Source organism: Tricharina praecox (assembly GCF_024521635.1).
Source record: "Tricharina praecox strain CBS 144465 chromosome Unknown BZA05scaffold_8, whole genome shotgun sequence".
NCBI classification, from domain to species: Eukaryota; Fungi; Ascomycota; class Pezizomycetes; order Pezizales; family Pyronemataceae; genus Tricharina; species Tricharina praecox.
The window spans coordinates 1232964-1255597 of record NW_026250410.1 but is presented as its reverse complement, the minus strand read 5'-3'; the positions used below and the strand labels follow the sequence as shown (position 1 = coordinate 1255597).

At 54.0% G+C, this 22634-nt stretch overlaps 6 protein-coding genes across 6 annotated transcripts; 1 reads left to right on the top strand and 5 right to left on the bottom strand.

Moving 5' to 3' along the window:
* Positions 1-1802: 1802 nt before the first annotated feature.
* BZA05DRAFT_335325 (uncharacterized protein) lies at positions 1803-3081 on the top strand (the record flags this gene model as incomplete). The annotated part of the gene is made up of 3 exons (XM_051480761.1): positions 1803-2152; positions 2219-2828; positions 2875-3081. 3 exons carry the CDS (start codon positions 1803-1805, stop codon positions 3079-3081), a joined length of 1167 nt encoding a protein of 388 aa, XP_051340974.1.
* A 1567-nt stretch (positions 3082-4648) lies between these two features.
* BZA05DRAFT_394331 (uncharacterized protein) lies at positions 4649-5895 on the bottom strand. The gene is made up of 2 exons (XM_051483313.1): positions 5479-5895; positions 4649-5395 (listed from the first exon to the last, which is right to left on the bottom strand). Exons 1-2 carry the CDS (start codon positions 5671-5673, stop codon positions 4787-4789), a joined length of 804 nt encoding a protein of 267 aa, XP_051340973.1. The 5' UTR covers positions 5674-5895; the 3' UTR covers positions 4649-4786.
* A 3845-nt stretch (positions 5896-9740) lies between these two features.
* On the bottom strand, positions 9741-11358 carry BZA05DRAFT_473062 (uncharacterized protein; the record flags this gene model as incomplete). Its single annotated transcript, XM_051488043.1, has 2 exons — positions 9741-11183; positions 11251-11358. The coding sequence occupies 2 exons, from the start codon at positions 11356-11358 to the stop codon at positions 9741-9743; spliced, it is 1551 nt and encodes a 516-aa protein (XP_051340972.1).
* A 412-nt stretch (positions 11359-11770) lies between these two features.
* On the bottom strand, positions 11771-12638 carry BZA05DRAFT_266456 (trimeric LpxA-like protein). Its single transcript, XM_051480188.1, has 2 exons — positions 12307-12638; positions 11771-12261 (listed from the first exon to the last, which is right to left on the bottom strand). The coding sequence occupies exons 1-2, from the start codon at positions 12483-12485 to the stop codon at positions 11844-11846; spliced, it is 597 nt and encodes a 198-aa protein (XP_051340971.1). The 5' UTR covers positions 12486-12638; the 3' UTR covers positions 11771-11843.
* A 1195-nt stretch (positions 12639-13833) lies between these two features.
* Positions 13834-15463, bottom strand: BZA05DRAFT_394321 (uncharacterized protein). The gene is made up of 3 exons (XM_051483312.1): positions 15059-15463; positions 14734-14988; positions 13834-14652 (listed from the first exon to the last, which is right to left on the bottom strand). Exons 1-3 carry the CDS (start codon positions 15122-15124, stop codon positions 14059-14061), a joined length of 915 nt encoding a protein of 304 aa, XP_051340970.1. The 5' UTR covers positions 15125-15463; the 3' UTR covers positions 13834-14058.
* A 4983-nt stretch (positions 15464-20446) lies between these two features.
* On the bottom strand, positions 20447-22191 carry BZA05DRAFT_351712 (WD40-repeat-containing domain protein). Its single transcript, XM_051481296.1, has 3 exons — positions 22092-22191; positions 21883-22019; positions 20447-21819 (listed from the first exon to the last, which is right to left on the bottom strand). Exons 1-3 carry the CDS (start codon positions 22129-22131, stop codon positions 20731-20733), a joined length of 1266 nt encoding a protein of 421 aa, XP_051340969.1. The 5' UTR covers positions 22132-22191; the 3' UTR covers positions 20447-20730.
* Between the last annotated feature and the right edge of the window lie 443 nt (positions 22192-22634).

The following is a 22634-nucleotide window of genomic DNA, read 5'->3' as shown; positions in this document are numbered from 1 at the left end:
CGAGTGAGGAGTCGTACTGTAGGACAGCATAGGATGACAAGGCGTACCGGCTGTAGGAAGACCAGGGACTATCACACATCGAAGGACGGCGAAGGAAAACGATGCCTGCCAGCTGTGTGACGACGAGTAGCTTGCTGGCCTCGCTGTGGATACAGCACTGACCCCGCCGCGAATAACCTGCCGGTGGACTTGTCATGGAGAGCGTCTCTCCCGACTGCTCCTCGCCACGGATACAGAACTGGCAGCGCAATGAATACCATGCTAACATTACTGTGGGTAGCAAGTTGTCCGTCCGAGCGGGGGCACCCACCACTTTATAGGTATCGAATTCATGTTTCCAGCACGGAAAAAACCCCTGCGTGGTCTAGTGGTTTAGGGCCACGCAATCGGCGAGGCGAGCTGAGGGAAAGGTCCGGGTTCAAACCTGGGTGAAAGACCTTTGCATTCAGCTCTTGGGGTTTCCAAGCCACCTACCGGGGGTAGTGTAGGTTTTTGTTTTTAGCATAAGAGAGGGAGCACTAATTCGATATCACTCGGTAGTATCACGTGACACGCCTCACGCTGCCACCAGCCGTGGGAGTGAAAATACCGAAGGGAGGAAGCAAAACGTATGGCGAGGAACCTAGCCGCAACTATTACCAAATGTCATTCCTTGGGTTATCTGCGGCATTGCCGTCGAGTACTCTAGTATCCCGTTCACTCCGCTCCGCGCGGCCGGTTCGCGCCCATGGCTCGGACAAGTAGTGAGTCCTGTGGGTCCGATTCACTTCTACATTACCTATCTCACCGTGTAATTCCATTAGTTACCGCTGCGGAATAGGGCCTTCGATCTGGAGACCTCGGGACTGAGAGTATGCGGTGACACGTCGTGACTCGAGACGAGGTGAGCCCAAAGGCGGACTCGTGTGCAAGCCCTGTCCTGGAGACTAGCGGTCGCCACGGATACATATCGGACGACTCATGTATGTTAGGTGGTATTTGGAATACTGGCCGCGGTACTCCGCTGGAGTTAAAACCAAACTGATCCAACGCACCAACGTGCGGTTCACTATCGGTCGATGAGATTCCCAATTTGTTGCGTTGGTCCTTTATTTGTTCAATCGTACTCGCATTCAGCCTATCTAGACTATCGCGGCGTAATTTTTCTCCGTTTCCTATTTCTTGCGTTGTCTAGTGCGGGGCTTCAGTATTGGTGATATATCATGATGCAGTAGTAGGCTGACGATAGCATGAAGTCGCAAGAACTCAATCGCACTGACAAGCCTACCTACTCGGCCAGCTCTGACAGTACATCCGCACCTAGAGATTCCTACTGCATCTAAAAAATAACGATTCCTCAAAGACAGATATGTGCACCAACCAGAACCTGTCCCCTCGCGGCGATGCACGTCGAAGCGGCCGGTATTAGGCCTTCGACTTTCGATTCCCGGCGATAGTCTTCACGTAGCTCTGAAGGAGATGTCTTTACATCTCTTCATATTTAATCCAGTGAATCTTGCAGAAACCGGCTGTGCAAACGAACTTACTGCTAGCCATCATGATTACTCACCGGAAGATGCCGTCCATGTTAAGTAATCGGGCCAGCAGTACCTGACGGCCTGATGTGGTATTTGGAATGAACGATACGAGATATTTGGAATGCATCATCTACGCCGATAGGTGATCAAGAAAGGTACACACGGTCCGCAGCAAAACGTCACCTTTGACTTGCGGACCAAGCATCGCGAGATCCAGTATGTACATAAATACATGGCAATTACCAGCTCTTTGCTTTGAATCAATATCTCATTCATCATCAAAACATGAAGTTGACACTTGCAGCCATCCTCACCGCTCTCACCGCCGCCACCGGAGTGGTCGGCGCCCCTTCGACTCCTCCCGCAAAGACCTGCGAAGATCTCCAAATCCCCATCAAGATTTCTGCCATGACCAAGATCTTCCCCGTCGCACCAGTGACCGACAACCTCCTGGCCGCAGCACTCGTCCTCAACTTCACGCGGTCCGATGCGTTCGCCTGGAACTACACCGCGCTGCCAGACCACCGGGTCGATAAAACATTCTACATCAGCGCGCGGTACTGCATTCCCACTGCTGTTGGGGAGAGGAAGGATATCTTGCAGATCATGACGCACGGGATTGGGTGTGAAAAATCGTTGGTACCCCCTGATCTAATACTCGGGTTACGAGATATGTCCCCGCTGATACATAGAGACATCAGCTACTGGGACTGGCCGGAAGAGCCTTCGAAGTACTCCTACGTCGACGCGGCCATCCAGCGAGGCTACAGCACCTTCATCTACGACCGTATCACGACTGGCGGGTCGTCCAAGCCCGACGCATACCTCGAGGTGCAAGTCAGCGTGGAGCTAGCGATCCTCAAATCGCTGACCGAGCACCTCCGGGCGGGCGTGCTTCCGGGCGGCGGCTCCAAGCTCCTCACCGCGCCCGGCCGCGTAGTCCACGTGGGCCACTCCTTGGGCAGCATACTCACCAACGTGCTCGTGGCCACTTGGCCCGCACTCTCCGACGGAGTGATCCTTACGGGCTTCGCGCACAGCTTCACGCTGTCGGAATTCGTCGCGGCGCAGCTCGCGTTCAGCTCGCAGCTGGCAAGGCTCGCTAGCCCCCGAAGGTTCGCTGCTCTCGGCGATGGGTACCTCGCGTGGCCTAGCGCAACACAGTTCCAGTTGGTGTTCTTTGACTATCCGAACTTCGACCCGAAGGTGCTGCTCGACGGCGAGGCGAGGAAGAGTGCGTTTACTGTGGGGGAATTGTTGAGTCTCACGACGGTGGCGTTAAGCGCACCCAAGTTCACTGGTTACGTTCAGGTGAGAACCCCCCGGAGAAGCCGGTGACAGTTGCTGATGCGGATAGGTTTTGACGGGTAACCGCGACTTGGTGTTCTGTGGTGGCCACTGTAACGCTACGGCTGTAGAGGCGGCAGGTAGACTTGCGTTTCCCAATGCTGGAGGTTACGATGCGTACGTCATTCCCGAGATGGGACATGCTCTGAATCTGCACCTGAATGCGGTGGACGTTTACGATCTCATCTTGGAGGGGTTGGAGAAGGGAGGTCTGTAGAGAAGGATGCGGATGGATATACACTTGATTGTTGTAGTTAGTGGGGTGGTCAATAGGTAGATGCTTTTTAGAAATCGCAGTTTATGGCTTTGAAGGTCCCGGCGATTGGATTAAGTCTGCGCGATTGAACGACTTGTCAGGCCGACAAGTATATACGGTACCCCACTATCTTAGTAGCGACTCATCCAATTGCACTCGGTTATTCAATTACTTCCCACTATTAAAGGTCACTCGATATCAGTCGTCATCCCTAGCTAGGTAGGCAGATGAATTGCGCAAATCAATCTCAATAGACACTAGTAGAGCTCATAGTCCCTCCACAGTATCTTCGATCCAAGCCACCCCTTTTAGTTGAGTCCCGTCAGAGGTTCCTCATGCCGTGACCGACGTTGAATGATTCTCACCATTAAAACAGCGAATCCTTCCAACGAACATTCAGCGAGCAGCACCACAGCCATAACACTTCCCCGCCACCTTCCATATATACTGCTGCGACTGCGTCAGCCAGGCCAGCGAGCAGCGGAGGCCTTCTACGCCGCGGTTTCCGCCGCCATCACTTGGTCTTCGTCGCGTGCACAAATCCCAATCCCAGCGGGAACGTCGTCTTCGTCGCAAAGGACGAGTACAACCGCGCCGCGCCCGGGGTGAGTGTGGTTGAGACTGACTGGCGAGCTGTGCTTATGGAGGATTCGATGTGGCGCTTGGTGAGGCGTGGGCTGATCAAGGGGGACTTTGATACGCTGAAAGGGGGGGGTTCTGGCACCGGCGCGGCGCGGCTAGTAAATTGCTGGAGTACGACTGTTTCATCTACCATCACCGCGGCTTCCGGGGAGTGCGGAGGGTGCTGCGTCAGAAGAGTTCCTGCGTCGGAGTGAGAGAGTTTAGTTGCTTTGGGTGGGTTTTTGGCGTTCTACTATAGACAGCTCGATATTCTGTGTTCAAGTGTCCGTCTACCATCCATCTATTGTCGTCTACCTGCCTCAGACAGGGACGTATGAATTCTCCTCGATGTCAGACGGAACTGTCCTGCCGCTTAACTTCGCAGTTTCGCGCCGCCTTATTGACGATTAGATTCACATCACCGCCACGGTCCAAATGTTCGAACTTGATCTCATTCCATTCATCATAAGGCGCACTGTCACACTAACACACTGACACACATAAATGCCCGTTCCTCCCCCTCTCCCCGCCGACACCCGACCCGGATCCCGCACACCACAACAGAAAGACCAACATCCAGGCGTCCCCGAACGCGACCCCACCATCGCACCGAACAAAACACCGAACCCAAATCCCGACAGATCCTCAAGGGGCAGTAATAATGACATCAAAAATAAAACAAAGGAAAAAAAAGGCAGACAACACAAAAAGCAAGCGCATGAAAAAACAAATTTTTTTGGTTCTTCGTCGCTGCGATGGCTGGTCCGCGAGGTCTGTATTGCAACGCTATGCAGTAGTAGTACTAGTTGGTAGGTATTTCCTTTCGGTATCCGCAATGATCGTCCCATATATCCGTATATCCCAAACTCCGGTTCAAATGCTCCTTTCCACGCTATGCACGCCGCAAACACACACACACACACACACACACTCAAAATAATCGTATAAGATTCGTCAGTCGGTAGGGCCTGAGCTCGTATTATCGTCGGGGTAGAAACAGTCGGCGCAGTGGCGCTGAGACTATTCAAATTTATCGGTGACGAATTTACATGCGGAGGCTGCGCTCAAGACGGTAGGACAGGTCCTCATCAGCACCCTTGGGGGCCGGGGCGTAGCGCACGTAGCGGTCCTCATCATCACTGTCGTAGGGAGTGAGCGGGGAAGATCCGCGGGACGAAAGCGACCCGCAAGAAGATCCGGAGCGAGATGAGGACGGGCTCCCGGCGCCGGCAGTGGTGGCAGCGTGGGTCATGACGCTGACGGGTCGGCCGGCGTAGTAGTTGGTGTCAAGAGTGAGCTTGTGGGCAGCCAAGGGGTTGCGGGGCTGGGGGTGGACGAGGTACGATAGTTCGGATTGTTGGCGGTGGGGAGAGCGAGTGCGGCCATGGTTGGAGTGGTGGTAGTAGTCCTCGGACGAATCCGCGAGCGGGGAGGGCAGGTCGTAGACACCTCCGGAGCGCTTCGAGGAGCGCACGGACGAAGTGGGCGAGGACACGGAAGAGGGGGAAGAACGGCGGGACGAGCGGGACGAGGTGGTCGAAGCGGGCGAGGAGGGAATACCGTAGTCGAGGATGTTAAGAGTCAGCTTGCGGCTGGGCTCGACAATAGTCTGCATGTTGGGGTCGTGGGACTCGAAGTAGCCATCGAGGATGAACTGCGGGGTGCGTTAGCGGGGATGTTCACGAGCGTGGGGGTAGGGAGGACAAGGCCCGTCTCCAGATCGTCGAGATGACATACGTAGTAGAAGTAGCGCGAGGGAGCCATGGTGGCACCGAACTTGAGCGTCAAAGTCCAGTATCCGGCGCCGGCAGCGGGGTCGGGAGTCATCTGGTAACGCTTGCCATAGTTGTCCCAAGAGCCCGTGACGTGGCAGCTCTTGATGTGGGCGGGAGTTCGGAGGTTGAAAGTGGTTCCGGCAGCAGAGGTAGACATGATGAGTAAGGTTTAGGTGGGGGGGATTTATTAGTAAACGTGAAGATTGGGTAAATTAATGATATTGATTTGCTGGCTTGCAGACTTGGAAAAAAGTTTGAATAGGTAGAGTGAAAAGAATTAAGACACCGGGTCTTTGGGAATAAACTAAAAGCGAGAAAAAAAGGTAAGAGACTAGCTCGAATACCTGAAGAGTGAATGATAAAGAGACTTGCTCGTTGATGGGGAAGAAAGGAAAAGAGAACTCGAAATGGGGGGAAGATGGTGGGTCTTTATGCTCGCGGGCCAGCCCACCTGAGCCACCACAAGAAACGTACAGCATCATCGCATTACAGCGGCGTGCAAGAGTAGGAAAGGCGGGGGGGCCACCAAGCCAACGTTCGATGGGTCGCAGGAAGCGCTTGGAGAGCAGCGATTGGGTGAGTTCCACACTTCGGCAGAGAAGTTCTGCAAGCTTGGTGGTGCATGGGAGTGAGATCTGCGTACTGATAGGCACGACGAGTTGCTCGACTTAGGGACGGGCAGCTAAATGGCTCGTGAGCCACTTTGTTTCCCTGTCGACTCGTGGGGGCGGTACCGGGCTCCGCCAATCAGACGGACTCGCTTCACTCTCTACGCGCCGACTCGCCCAACCCCAACTGCATCCCAGCCCTTGTAAAAAAGTTGTTTGGCGAACTTCCAGCTTTGCATGATGCATGGGAGCGACCGCACGGACAGGCCTAAGGCAACTCTGGAGGAAAGGGCAGAGACGTAAGAAGAGTAGGTATAGGATGTAGAGTATGAGGTATCTACAGATTTGTGAAGAACGACAGACCGACAATGACGGCCAGGGAACTTCCTACCAGCTGCCAGACTCACTCGTGAGTCGTTACTTACCTATATGTACTCTACAATATAGTACTACCTCCTCCGTCGTTCCTAGCTAAAAATAGGCATCGATTGGCCCCATCTTGAAGATCCAAATCCCCTCGAAATTGTAGTGTGCCTGGAGAGTGGATGTGAAGAGATGCATATGCGTGTGAAGGCCCAAGAGATCTAGAGTAATTATGTAGGTATGTAGAGAGGTGTCTTCCTGAAGGATCGTTGGACTGTTGGGTTATGCTGCAAAAACCGAAGCGCTGAACTCAGCCTGAAGGATTGCCTCTATATGTATTGTGCAACACGGTAGGCCGCAGTGGCCACTGGCCAGCCAGCCACAGGAATTCTGGCCGGCCCAGATGGTGAAGATTCCGAAGACGGCGGAGGTCTCGGGAGACGAACGCATACGGTAGCACTGCCCACGAAGACCAAGTTGCCCGATCCACCAGCCTCCTCCTCCTAGGTAAAATAAAAACAAGCTTCTTGGTGTCCCGATCTTCCCCGCAAAGCCGCCTGCCGCGCCGCCGTCGAGAGCACTCATGTAGGTACGCAATGCGAGCACGCCACCACACCGTGCAAACGTCTCCCGTTTTGTTTCAACCTCTCACGGCGTGTAGGAACTTCAGGTATTCACGATCGAGGGGCTTTCGTAAATAGTGGCGGCGGCGTGTGCATAAGGTACATACATACCGGCTGTCCGTCGGGAGTAAGAGAAACTCTCTGAGAGCCAATCAGCAAGTTCGTCGCCACCGGAAGGCTGCTTGAAGAAGGTTCACTTCAACAAGCCCCACGTTGATTGGTCAGGATTTGCATTCACGCCATCGATCACCCACCCATTTTCGGTGTTCAAGACGACGTTACCGCCAGCAAGCCCAATATCACGCCCAGATATCACCCCCAACAACTACCTCCGGTGAACAGATCCACGCTCAACTCACCACCGAAAGAGAAAAAAAAGGAAAGAAAAAGCAGAAGAAAATCCAACATGATATGCACCGCCATCCCTACTTTGAAGAAACTGGCATCATCCACCAACATCGCCTCGAAGGGGGGAGGGGGGTGGTTCAGCCCCACATCAGTTTAGCCTCCCGTCCCTGTTAGTTATTTACCTAGCATCTGCCTAGCGCACTGCAACTGCATGCAGCGTCAGCAACGGAGCGCTTAAGCAGCCAAGCGAGCCAGTCATCGATATCAATCCCCGATGTGCTGCAAAGATGCTGTGTAACATCGGTTGGTTGTGGTGCCGTGTGCGGGGTTTTGTCGTGAGCGAGCGAATTGTGATGTCGTGAGTCGTGACGATTATTCATCGATTGGGAACAATTCAGGGCACGAGTGATGGTAAGTGAATGGCGCGTGGGAGTACTTCTTTCTCATTGAGATATGTACTCTTGCATAGGTACTTGAATACCCACGGTACTTGCAAATGCTCATCGTGGCGAATTCAACATGCAGCCAATAGTGCAACCTCACCACAGATCATACCTACTCTAATGTCTCCGACACCACCTCCAATCGTTAAAGACTTCAATGCAGTGAACCCCACCCAAGTGGCAAAAAAGCAACTTTAGGTATCAACAAACAATCCCCATTCCCATGCGCATCATGGCAGGTAGGCGCGGTATCTCCGGCTGCTAGTGCCCGAATGGGACTCTCCCCTCCGATCTCTGCCAGAGGTCAACATCTCTGCCACCGTCTAGGTAGGTAATCTGGCCTATCAGAGTGCGCATGGCATCTACCGGCCGTGCTGTAAGGTATGTAGGATTCTTCTTTTTCTGCAGAGTGTTGAGTGGCGGCGTCGATTGGGAAACATGGATTCGAGTGTCTTGACTTTGGACCAAGACTCGAGTCCTGCCCTGAAGGCTGAAGCCTATGACCCAGGGCCCAGGGGTGGGCAGATGCGGCCCGTTCGGATTCTTTGGCTATGTAGCAAGCAACAATGCGCTACTACCTACTACTACTACTTCTATTACCACTAGTACCTGGAGTATCGACAGTCCGCGGAAGTGAAGCAAAACAAGCAGAACGAGTGAACAAACAAACCAACAAGCAGCAGCCATCCACGCCTGTAGCAGACACTGCGCGCGGAAGCAGTGAGTACTTAGGGGAAGAGTTCTGGTTACCGCTTGTCGATGTGCACTTACCCCTGATCCCCCGAGCAGTACATTCATCATAGAAAGGATGAGATTCAAGGCAGAAACGGTTGCATCCACAAGGGTTCACCCTTGGTCTCCGAGTGACGGCACGTGGATCGAGCAACCCCCGCCCTACTTGCCCCTCTCTCCCCGCCGCCGCCGCCGCTCAAGTGCTTACCGTGCAGTTTAAAGTAGAAGCATCAAGCAGCAAGCAGCATAGACAGGAGCGCAACTGCAACGGTTGTTGTAACACCCGCCATCCCTTTCCGATGTGATACCTATTCACAATCGATTGCGGTTGCGGACTGAGCACGCAGGATATGCTGGGTATCCCCGCCGTGATAGCCGCCGAGGAATTTACGAGGATTACGATAAAGGATTAAAAATTCCTTTTCGGTTTGTTTTCGGTTTTTTCGGTTTTTTTTGAGGCGGTCGTGCGGGCACAATTAGCCGGCCCACTGTCGGGCGGGGTAGATAGCATAAAAGACGGCACAGACCATGTTGATGTTGGGTTATTCTTAGACATTCTCCCCCTACCCATGGCGCACGCATGATGTTATGAATCTGTGATGAATTTACGGAGTGTCATGGGGCTACGTGCAGGGAGCCAGCCTCCAGGAGGAGCCTGGAGGAAGAGGAGGAGCGGCCTGGGGCCTGGGTGTCATACTTAACCACCTGCTATGTAACTACCGTGTAAAGGCCGTAAATTTATGTTTATTGTTCGCGGTCGAGCTAGGTAAGTCATACCTAACGACATCACAACTCACGTCGCTGATTATGGTTCAGAGTTCTTGCGGTTCTTCACGATAGAGTTCGCCATGTTTTTACCCCGCTCTCAAAAGCTCTGGATGTTGACTGATTTTCACGCCACAAAAACTTCATATCCATGATCCCTCATCCGCGACGACGACTGTCGCGGCTATTCCTGGCCACACGTTTCGATTCGCCGCTTCATTAAACGATGAGCCAATGGACTACCTACGACTTCGGGACCCGGGTTGATGATGGTATGGCTAAAATTCATTCATATCCGTAAAACTAAACGAACCATCCGATTGCCGATTACCGACGCCTACTCTACGCTATGGACGCGTCCACCCTCATGACAAGCAGGAACTTGACGCCTAGCAGGAAGACAAGTGCATAGGCTAGCACTCGCAGCACCTGTCCACAGCGACTGCACCATCCCTTTGCCTGTTCGCCCTCTCTCAGCTTCGCCTTCTGCGCGAGCCAGAAATCTTCCTCTGTTTCCACGGGGACACAGTAGTCGAGCAGCCAATTCTCCTGCCGCTTCACCGGCTTTACCGTGGCCAGCGCGGGCGACTTATCCTTCGCCTTCGCCTTCGCCTCCTCCCTTTTCCTAGCACATCTCTCCTTGTACCTCCTCTCGTCCCACGCAAGATACCTCAGAAGCCAATCTCTCGCCTTCCTGCTCCACCACCAATCACCCATGACCGTACATCCCGCCCACCACCCCATCTCGGCCACATCCCTCCCCCTCGTCCTGGCACCGTCCACGAACCCACTCACTCCCACCCCCGCCCCCTCCCCACCCCACGCTTTGCGCAACAGCGCCCTCCGCAGCTCCGCTCCCTCCTCTATACCCCTTCCCGCACCCTGCCCAAGAAACGTAGTCTGCGGATGCGCCGCGTCGCCAATGAGGACGACCCTGCCGTCGCGCACGTTCTCAAACACGGCATGCCACAAGCGCACTTTCATCATCTGACTATCTTTCATCACGTCGCCGAGCGTGAACCCGCCCTCGGAGCCATACACCGCGCTCTTGAACTCATCTCTCGTCCGTTCCGCATCCTCGCCCGAAAACGCGGCGGCGGATGGCCGGCTGCTCTCGTAACATATCCAGAATAGCCGGTTGCCCCCGAGCGAGTACGTCGCGTACGCGCCTGGTTTTCCGTCTCGCACGTACAGCTGCAGCGCGCCGTACGGCGTCACGAGGTGGTCCGGCAGCGGCGGGGTGATGCCGTAGAGTGCGGTCCAGCGGGTGGGCTGGGGCATCCATGCCTCCTCCTTGGAACGGAAGAGGAGGAGTGGAGACCGGAGGAGGCGCAGGATGGGGAGGCTCCACGGCGGGGAGAGCGGCGCGTGCGGCTGCGGGATGCTGTGACAGACGGAGGACCACGTGCCGTCCGCACCCACGAGGAGACTACCTGTCGCCCGTCGCCCGCAGGAAAAGACAGCCTCGACGGTGGAGGTGGATTCGTCCGTGCAGATGCTGGAGAGCTTGTGGTCCCACTCCACTACTCCGCCGAGCTCTTGCAGGCGGTCGAGAAGCGCGCGCACCATCTTCCCCCGCTCGACGGTGAGGAGGGATTCGGGATCGCCGGGGACGACGTGGTCGGCCGAAAGAAGGAGAGAGCCGGTGTGCGAGTGGAAGCGGGTGTGTGTTAGTGGACGCGCTGCTCCGATCGCGACAAGGTCGATCGAGAGCGTGCGGAGCACGCGGATTGCATTCGGAGAAAGGATGATGCAGAAGCCGGTTGATGGGTCCGCGGTCCTTGACTGTGGGGGGATGTCAGCGGTGCGATGAAGGTGAGAGAGGGGGGTGGCCGCGTGCCTTCTCGAAGACTGTGACGGTATAGAATTTGTTTGCGTGGGTGAGTATCTGCAGGGCGAAGCAGAGACCGGAGATTCCTGCGCCAATGATCAAGATATGGGGTTTGGAGGTTGCGGACATGTTTTGCGATATTGAAAATGACTGAAGGTTTATGGGGATTAGAGGAAAGATGAGTGGACAAGCAGTGGAGAATAAATGTGTTGACTGAGTTCCATCTATTCCGCCACATACCAAAAGATGCAGTGGTTTCACACGTCGGAATATACATGTCTTTCTATTGTTCTTCCACCTCAAGAGCCCCCGAATCACAGTACGCTAGCCGCTTACTCCTTCGTGGCAGCCGCAAAGCTGTCCCTCGAATCTCGATATCCCTCACCTCCTCCACCTCCGAGACATTTACTTGGCGGCAGCCGCAAGCTGTCCCTTGATATCCCTTACCTCCGCCTCCAAGGCCTCTAGCCGCTTCACCAGCGCCCGCGCGTCATTACGTGGCACGCTCTCCTCGACCGGTCGCAGCCGTCTTACAACTTTCGCCGGGTTTCCAGCGACCACTGCGTACTCCGGAACATCCTGTAGTCCCCCAGCGCCATCAGCACAACAACCTCTTACTCATCCCCCTTCCTCGCGAAAATCGAATCCCCCACCTTGGTAACAACACTCCCGGCGCCGACCACCGCGCCTTTCCCGATCGTCACTCCGGCAAGAACCGTAGCTCCCCCGCCAATCCAACAATCCTCACCAACGTGAATCTCCTTGCCGTACTCGGGCCCGGCCGTGCCCTTCCTTACATCGGGGTCGAGCGGGTGACTCCCGGTGTACAGCGAGACGTTCGGGCCGATGAGGGTGCGCGAGCCGATGGTCACCTTGCACGTGTCAATGATGGTGCAGTTGAAGTTGATGAACACGTTCTCGCCGCACGTGACGTGCGTTCCGTAGTCGATGTGGACTGGCGCCTCGACCCAGGGCTCGCTCTCGAGCGCGTCTTCGGGCGTGTCGGCGGGAAACGCGGGCGTGTTGGTGATGCTTTACGCGTCAGCGGGCGGCGGCGGCAATGCCGGATGTACATACGCGTTCCACATGTTTGCACGCTCGACGCGGGATAGTCCACTGGCCGAGTTGAAAGCGTGGCAGGCGGCGCTGCAGCGTGCGCGCTCGGCGACGAGCGAGGGGACGAAGGCATGGTAGAGCTCGCCGCCGAGCATCTTGGCCTTTTCTTCGGCGTCATTGAGGTGGGAGAAGGAGGTCATTGCTGCGGTGTATGGAGATGTAGATAGATATCGATGTTGCTTTCACTTCCGCTGCTACAGGAATTCACTGTGGGGTCCCTGTGCAGTTGACGACAGGTGTCAGCATCCGTGCAGATCCGCCCAGGGTGAACTAGTTTGCTTTTGATTAATCCGGTCCGAGCCGCCGAGAGCGAGTGATGGCCATGATCCCAGCAACCTGGAGAGTGACGCGGCAGTCTTCACCCCTTTTCTTTCGGCTATAGTAGAGACCATTAGATCGTGATGGCATCGCGAACAAGCGCATACGAGATAACCAGTACCTACTAGTAGGTATGCAGACTTCAACCGCAACGATGCCATCATGAGTTATCATTAGTGAATAGTTACATATCTACTGGTTGTTATTGGAGGCGGCGACCGAATGTGCTATATCGACATATATCGGCAGGGCTGTATCCCAGGATAGCGGCGAGAAAGATAGTGGCAGTGCTGTTCCGAGCCGTGATGAAGGCCGACTGCACTACTACCTAGTACTAGTCCATGAACAAGCTCTAGTTTTATTGGTAAACCGGTGTGGAGGTTCATTTGAATGATTATTATCATAGTATCGTGATTTTGATTTTGATTTTTTGTTCCTCCATTTTCACTTGGACCGGGACCGGACATGACAGGCTGAGTGGCGTGGCTGGAACTTGGAGGACGACGAGATCGGTCAGATCCGAGTGCCCGATGCAGCGGCCTGATGGATACTTGTTACCTACAGATAATGCGCAACCACGGCACTACTATCTACTACTAGTACCGGTAAATAGTAACCAAGCACATCTGCCCCAATATCGTGAATCTCGGTCCGATAGGTACATCCTACCGCACATTCTGCCTGAAAATCATAAACTCAAGCATTAATTTCAACAATGGTCCCGGCCGATGGCCATATGTAGGCACTGACGGAGGAGGGACGTGCACCCAGCCCTTCAACCAGGTTAATGCTGCCGCATTATATTAACGTGGGGCGTTCATAGGTATATAGTAGTCCAGTTGTTACGCGTGCTCTCAGGAGGGAAGTCCATCCGGCAGTGGGATGTCTTTCCTAGAAACTTGGAAGGAGTGGGCGCTTCGCCGGCTGAGTGTTGATAAAGTACATAGGTAGGAATACTACCTACTCCGGTATACGTTCACTATCTGTTGGATTTGCCGCGCCCCACGTAACCAAAGTGGAGTAGTGGACGGTTGGACGGTTGTTTGCTGCGCATGTTCGTGATCATGATATCTGATCGGTTGTGGCAAGATTATGACACACCTACTATGATAGGTACATCATCCTCACATCTTCATGGCTTCACGGGAGAAATTTTGTGGTCGTCTTCTGCTTCGAATCTTGCGTTTTCATGTATGTACTTGTACTATTATAGTAAGTAAATATGTAACTATTTAGGTAAAAAAAATCGACCGTTTGTTGCCGTCTATCACAAAGCTGAGTTTCTATATCACGTAACACCCCCATTTTTCCAAAAACAAAAACAAAAACAAACCCCTCCCCAATGAGAAAAGAAAAACGCCAACGAAACCGACCCTCTCAAACTCGTATCTTCACTCAAACTAGCCTCGTCACACTCCTCGAGCTGAACTGGCTTTCACTCGGGCTATGCGTGACATGCGGCACCTCCTTCGAAATCCTGGTATACGCCTTATCCGGCGGCTTGGGACCGATCTCGATATCCAGCTCCACCATAGCCGTCTCGACCGTGACGTCGTCGAGCTTATCCCACTTTATCCCCTGGAGCCGCCTCGGTTTCCCGCCGAGCGAGCAGGCACTGTACTTCCACGCGCCCCGATTCCACAGCGTGCAGATATACCGCAGGAACATATCGCGGGCTCTGTTGCCCGTTGGCCACCAGGAGTGAATCCCGCCTTCGTAGGTGAGGTCGTGGTTCGTGAGGAGGTACGGGAGCAGCCGGAGGCGCGAGGAGTGCGCTTTCACGTACATGCCGTGCTGGACATCAATCGCGGCTAGGTCCAGGTGCTTGTATTTGCTGAGCGAGAGGATCCACACAATCTCGTCGGTCAAATGCATCTGCAGGGCCGCGGCGAACGAGTCGAGGATCTGGTAGAGCTTCTGGCCCGAGAAATTGTAGGGCGTGGCGTTGTAGACGTAGTCGTCGAACTTACGGAGTCCGGGCATGAAGGCCTGTGTTGATGGAAACGTTCGTCAGACATCGACTGTACACACACGAAATCCGAGGACGGGAGGGAGAGAGAGAGTACGCACCTCATGCTCGTCCAAATTCGACTCCGCCAGTCCCTCGACGCCAACGGCCTTCTCTATTACCGGGAAATACGCCATCTCCTCGCACTCGTGGTGGTTGTGCAGCATCTCGCTCCAGCATTGGCAGAACGTCAGAAAGTCGTAGGTCGTGTCGGGCGTGACGTATTCGCACTGCAGGTACATGGCGTTCATGCCTCGGATCAGGACGTTGTGCGTTAATGCCATTTTCGACGAGGATTTGACGAATTGGTCGGTGTACTGAATATCCACAAAAACGATTAGCCATATGCCCGGAAAACAGAAGAAGGGGAGGAGGAGGAGATCATACGCCGCGGTCAACAGCCGGAGTGGATATTAACGGGAATGGATAGTCGGCCCACATGTTGTCTTTCATACAAAAGTATTCGTCTTTTTCAGAGAAGAACGAAAGCACCACTGGAATCGATAGTCAAGGAGGACGTCCAATGAATGCGGTATGTCTTTTGCTCGAGGAGGATGTTCGTACTGTTGAGCCAAGTATGTATTAGATTGGAGATGGCGAGCGAAAAGCTATGTAGTATGTATCTTGCGGGAGACTAGTAGGGCTAGCAAGAAAAGGAGGAGGGCCGTGTGAGTGTTTATATTCCGTCTTTAGGCAGTACGTATGGTAGGCACTCGGAATCGGAAACGACTTATTTGTTGTGCGGTTGTGGCTTGCCGGAATAGTTGGCTGGGAGCGATTCAAAAAACCACAGGGACGAGCTGTTGCAATAAGCTGCCGACCTCACTGTCCTTAAGCATGTACAACTGTACGCTACCTCGAGAGCTCCTACGATACCGATTTACCGATGCACCGATGGCATGTCGTTCGAGGAATCTCCAGCCTAGGAATAAAAAAAATACAGCAGGGGTAGCCATCCGGCACCCATGGTGCTTTGAAACCGAGGACACGCCACTTCATCCGGGACAGATACAAGCACTAGCCTTGCGCGCATACCTAACTCATGACAGCTACAGCGGAAGCCGTGCGGAAACGAAAAAGCGGCTGGATCGATCCACACAGTACGGAAATTTTAAAAACCACCATTATAGGTATCGGTAACCTCTCGGAGCCTCTCTTTCCAGCGCTTGTGGGCTTTCCCGACAAATCCCGTCTGGAGCCTGAGATGGGAATCATACGAGAAAGTCGAGAAAGGTCGGCATCTGACGCAGTCAAGCGGTAGTTGTTACTCTACCATACTCTTGCACCCATTGGGTCGACGAATCGAACTCGCTTCTGGATCCTTGGTCCGGTACCCGCCATTTATCCCATTTTCCGGGCTTTGTGTTTGGGGATTTTTCCCTTCCTTTGGGCTTCTCCGGACGGTAGAGTAGAACCTCGGAAGCATTATGAAGACCGACCGTCCATATTCTAGATGGATTGGCCAATGCCACGGACTTTTACTATATGTATTGACTGTCTACGATGTGCCTTGAAGCCCTTAAAATCCGGGCAGTCAATGTCCCGGCAGCTCAAACAGACTAACAGTATCTATTTATCGAGGCATTCATACATGTATATGTCTCTCCTCCAGCATTTATGCCTACCATTGCGGCACACCACCCTGTTCAGTTCATCCGCCAAAAGTCCGAAGCCCCTATGCACCGTTGTCGGCGGTGTTTCTATAGTTCCCATTAATACGACACGCTTGAGTTTTTGGAGTGTTTAAATGGCCGTCGTAGCCAAGTTATATTATGATCAATTAACGTTTTGCGGATCTTCGGTCAAAGCTCGCGGGGTGGTTCGTTTGGTTTGTCGTGGTCTTTTATCGTGAAGATCCAAATTCTATACTACATATGGCATGTAGATGGAGAACAAAAGACCACCGAGCCTCATCCGTAATGCTAGCACTGTTGAGCTGCGATGTCGGGTTGAGGAGCCTAGTCGCATCGCACAACATCACTGTCATCAGGGATCCATGCTACGTAAGGAATCCGTTGACATATTCTGTAGATGTCTTTGCTTGGGTACGTACATAACTTGCATGTCCCAAACCACCAAATCAACCACCAATATGCTGTCTGCAGGCGAGACCCAGCCATAGTAAAAGTAGATTCTCTATATACCTGGACACTGGAGGCCGGATCCACTCAGGGAACCCGCAACGCAAGTCGCTCGCGCGTTCTCCACGTGTCGTGAATTTGAGCTACATCACGCCTCACCGGCCTACGTACATACTAGTTACGGCGAGAGAATCAGTTGCCTCTCATACAGGGCAGTGGAAACAGCAGATCTAGGGGTTCTGGAGACAGTAGATCTGAAGCCTCCACAGGTTTCTTTCGCCAAAGGCTCGATGATGAGCGCGGCGAACGGACTGCTGCGGAAACTCCTACAGGCGAGGAGTGGGGGGGCTGGCCTGGCTATGGACGGATTACCGAATGTCAGCTCATGTCTGCATACACAATTTCTCGGCGAAGATTTTGCCTCGCAACAATACGTAGAGTACTTTCCAATGCAATTGTAACACTCCAGCGACACTGGGAGTTGCCTCGCTGGTCAATCACCGTGTTTCGTAGAAACATGAGCTGCTAACTATCCATAAGTCTGGAGACCGGATCTCATGATGCCCTCCTGCCAGTCGAGTCACGAACACAATCACCCCAAGCATTTCATTCAGCCTCCACAACCACCAGCGGAGTTTCAACACCGGCCGGGATATTTTAAATTTTTCCCTTAACGAAAGATCTACGATTCTACCCTGCTAGCCTCCCTGGCTGGCGGACGAGACGGAGGACAGTTTTATGGCCACCCCCAAAACCAACCAACCCTGGCAAACCTAAGCGATGGGATCATGCGATTTTCGAGACACTCGCAACAAAAAAAAAGCAGACACCTGTCAGGAATTTTCTGGTAATTCAACCGCTGGTAAGAGACGAGAATCAGGCCATGCTGATGGTGGCAGGCTTACGACTCAGACATTTGACTTCGGATGCGGCCGGTGGGAGTCGGGACCCGCAAATGCTCATCAAACAATCCTGCCGACAACGCCATGCTCACCAGCCACAAATCTGTCCGCAGGATTATTATTATATCAGCTAGGTATGTAGTAACTAGATTACCGGTAGAGTACTCTACACTCTCCCGAAACACGGCAGCCACAAGTCAAACTGCAGTCATCATCAGCCTTTGTCCTGTACACGGACTACGTAAGAAACCTCTCGTTTCCTCCCCCCGTAACTACGGCCCCACCGCCCACTGCCCACGCGCTCGATCACCCACGCCCGTCTCCACCCGGCTAAGAATCCAGCTTCCTGTGCACTCCACGTGGCAAAAACGTGCTCGAGTGGTGTAGAGTAGTTACCGGACCCGTGTGCACGGCAGATATAGTTGTTGGTAACTAGATACCTAGGACGATGTCTTGCGTTAGACACCTACTGTGGGTACCGTATGTGAAAGAAGTGAACCCCTGAGCCGGTAGAATCAGACCATGGTCCACAGCTGGAGTTCTAGAAGCACCCGTAAGTGTCGGTATTGGGCGTGGATATACCCAGGTAGTTACCCCCACGGTTTGTTAAGAGAGCACGGCTTTGCACAGGAGACTTGCACGGCCATGGCCGGACTCTGGAGTTTGATCAGCCACCGCCTACATACCTATGTAGAGTACCTGGCTTCAACTTAACGGCAATCTTCTGCGCGCCCGGTTGGCCGATCAAGGTGTTCCCCTCTTCCCCCGCCTCCTAGTCTGCGGGAAGATCAGGTCGCCGCGATGATCGATTAACACGATTCGGGCGGGCGCACACACCACACACTCGACACGCAGCACGCAACGAGTGCCAGCATGTGCGCGGCCATACCTACTAACTCTACGTGGGAGGAAGAATCCGGCCTGCTGCACAGGGATCAGCACGACCGACCGACCGACAGACGTCCATGTGCAGCTCCGGTGCCTGGGTCTGCACGTTCGGTGCCGTCAACACATCCTGCCAACTCGCAAAATCCCGCAGATTTATTTTTTCTTCTTTCTTTTCTGCTCTGGCACATGCCGCGCGAAATGTAGTGTACCTGCTTCCGCTGCCGCCTGTCAGCGCCTGTCAGCGGGCAGGTATGTAGTGGTACGGCGGGCAGGTACGGCGTGCAGGAATATATGGTTCTGTTGGGAGATCCGGCGTTCACATTCACGTTCGCAGCTTACTTCCGGGGTAACTAACGTTAGTTAGTTCCGAATATCAACTGCCGACTTGCGCACCGCACACGCAATCTCGGGACGTCACTCGATCTGAGTTTTTCTTTCTCGGCGGAACGGGGAAGATTCATTGGTGGGTTTTATGTGCTTTCGGATGTTTTGCGGGTTATCAAGTGGAGATATGTAACCACCTGTGCCTGTGAGGCTGTGCCTGTGCATGTGCCTGAGCCCGTTTTTACGCATACGGCTTAACTATAACGTATGATCGGTGACCGAAGGGGGAACATTTATTTCTAGCCTTGATGGTTAATCCACCATGCGATATCACGATGCTCCAAGCCTTCAACTTCCACAGACGACCACACAACTTCCACCCAATTACAAGCCACCCAACTTCCAAGCCACCCAAGCCCGCCGAGCCCTTCTCATTGCTTTACTCAAGCACCCCACCCACCGGCCGGCAGTTCGTAATACGTACATGTAAGTAGCATAGCGACCTCCGCCGCTCCGCCGCCTCCGTCCCACTAACCCGGTCTCTAACACACGCACACGCGCCCAACGCACGCACCACACACACACAATCTCTCGCCCCTAGCTACCGGAAGGGAATAACTTCGTTCGAACGAGCTGATCCCAGCCTCCCAGCCTTCCGCCCCGTGCCGGTGCTTAGTTACATCACCTTTTTTTTCTTTCTCTTTTCTAGAAGCCCGGAAATACACATGTACTTACACATGTACATACATTAAGTACATACGTGTGTATATAGCAGAGTACCTAGGTACGTAGGGCTGTTCTCGGGCCCGGTGGCTGCCGAACCGCCCACCTCCCCTTGTGTATACCGTGGTATGTAGGATTTCTGGATATCACGTCAGGGCAGGACAAGGCGAGTAGGTATGTAGAGTGAGTATGCCACCCTGTCCATGCGGGTAGGCCGTCGGGGGACGGCATGGTGGACTGCGTAGGGTGGACCGTGGATGCCGTGCGTGAGTGCATGCCATGCCGTGCCTTGACCTGTCGCCTGTCGCCTGTCGGTCCGGAAAGCATACCTACCTTGTAGGTGTTTGAGAGGTTTCCAGAACGTTGATGGAACGCTTCGGGGGTCATAGATTTTGTTTCGCATACGGCCTTTTCATTATAGACATAGACTTTGGCGAACGCACCAACGGTTCATAAAATATTGCCTGTCCTGTCATGTCCTACCCTGTCCGTATGGAGGGACCTCGCCGTTCAACAGTCCGTTGAGGCACCACTTTGCACCGAATGGCAAAGAGAGGAGTACCGTACCTTGTGAGTCAATGTATGTAGATTATCCTGCTACATACCACCTAGGCCCACGAGGATACGGCGTTCGCCCATATCCGTCTCCGTTGGAAATTCCAGCACCACTTCGCTGCACTGTGCAGCCGCCAGCGCTCAATTACATACAAACGGCCCAGTCACGCTCCACCACCGCCTCAGCGCGGCGTCCGGAACGCTGGCGGATAAAGGAAGATCTAGGGTAGGTAGGCTTGATGGGTGGAATGAGTGATCGCTTGTGGAGCAGGTTTCCCAACAAGCCGGACCAATGAATCCATGGAAAAAAGCCGTTCAATCGAACGCAGTAATTATTACTTCTTGGATACATCACCCCCATGCGTCACATCGGACATTCGACAGTCGACAGTCGACAGTCGGACCGGCACATGTGACATGTCTGCCCGTCTTCACCTCGCTTTTGTCTCCAGAGCCAGCCAGCCAGCAGTCATGATATGATATGTAAAGTTTGAAGTCTCGCAATCAGATGCCAAAGAAAACAAGACAAGAGGTTACAATGAAACGACAGAGACGCCGAAAATTAATTCCCCCAAGTTCGCCCACCCTATTGGTCCTCGGAAATCTTCGGCTTCTTCCCCGCTTCCTGTCTCACGCCATCCTTTTTCCTCTTGACACGGACGTTGATGACGCGATCCCCCTCTTCCTCCGCCGCCTCCGCCTCCAGCTGCCGTGCGGTCTTGACCTCCTCCATAGCTTCCCACACGTCCTCCTCCTCGTCCCGTTTCTCCGGTTCCTCGACGGCCTCGTCCTCGCCATCCAGAACCACGACACAGCAGCCCGCGGTCTTGACGAATACCCGCGACTTGAGCTCACGCGTTGAAGCATCGTACACGGCCAGGTACCTTCCGAAGCCGACACCCGCAACAAGACCGTTGTCCGTATCCACCGAGATACCATTGACCGTTCCGTCCAGTCCCTTGAAGAGCCCCATCTCCCTGCGCTCGCGTAGACTGTAAGTGCTAAACGTTGCCGAAGTATTTGCGTAGACGACCATCAGATCCGCAGCCAGACACGCCTTCTCAGCCTCCAGACCCTTCGTCGCCACCAGCGGCAGCGCTGGATCCGGGATCTCCGAGTCGGGGTGTATCCGCATCGCCTTGATGGCAGATTTCGACGGCTCGGCGGTAAACACCGGCCGTCTCGACACGGCGGTGTCGTAGACCCTGACGTGTCCGTAGTTGGTCGCCACCACCATGCGCCACGTGCCCTGCTGCGCCGGTAGGAAATGGATCTGGCTGGGGTGCACGGGCACCTCGAGCTTGAGGTGTGTGAGCTTGACGTTTCGCGCCTTCCAGGCGGAGGCCCATTCGCCCTTCGCAGCGCAAGTGTAGATTTCCACGTCCTTGCCGGTTCCGCCGGTGGCGACTGCCGTGAGATCGGGTGATGCGCCGAAAGTGCTGATGGGGCCGGGCACTTGGACGATCCGCTCGTGGCCGCTGGTCAGATCGAGAAAGAGGACGACTCCCTCTGCCGTGGCGGCGTAGAGCGTGGCGTGTTCCGAGTCGGTGCCCAGTGCGACGGTGTTGGTTTCGGCAGGGACTTGGAGGGTGTAGGAGAAGAGGATTTCGGGGCTGCTGGGGGACGAGCTGGGATCAAAGATGCGGAGGAGTCCGCCTTTCGAGAGGACTGCTACCTTTGGAAGGAATGTCACGTTAGATTTCGAATTTGATCGGGGGAGTGGCGGGTGGGTAATTACGAGGCCGTCTCGACCCATATACCGCACACGCAGGGCATATTGGATTGGCCGTGTCCGAGAAGGCGGGAAGAACGAAGTAGTCGTTGCGCGCGCGGACGAAGGAAGCGTGGTGTCGATCCCTTCAGAAGTCTCGATCACTATTCGCGATATGTTGTTAGCTGGATTGAGTAGCGATTGGGGGATGGTGGAGGCGAGAAGAGCGCTCATACCCTTAGCTTGACCGACATCGTCGCCTATCAGTAAACGCATCGCTGGGTGGATTTGCTGAGGTTTGGCGGTGGAACAATGGGCGGAGGATGAGTGTTGTCCTTGTTGCGCAAACGGTGGAAAACCGCCCTCGCCTGTTGGGAGATCGGCGTGATTTTTTGACGTTGCACAGCGGCTCTGCGGCGCTAAGAAACCTAAGCACGCTAAACTTACAGCAACCCTAAACATTCTGGATGCTGGGCTGAGTTATGCTTGCCGATTTTGGGAAGCGAAAACGCTCGACAACCACTCGACTGGATATACAGCGCCACTTAGCAGAGTACAATACCAGTACATATTATCATCGACGATTGCAACTTCTCCGGCTTCTATCTACTCTAGCTCCAACACGATAACATCACGGTCGACCGTGGACGACAGGCCACTATCTCATGGAATATCACCCAGTGACCCAACTAGCAGCCGTTAACTGCACATCCTCTCACTCGCGCAAAGGCTAACGCGAGGGCTTTCGTCTGGGCTCTTTTGCATCTGCATCTGCCGTC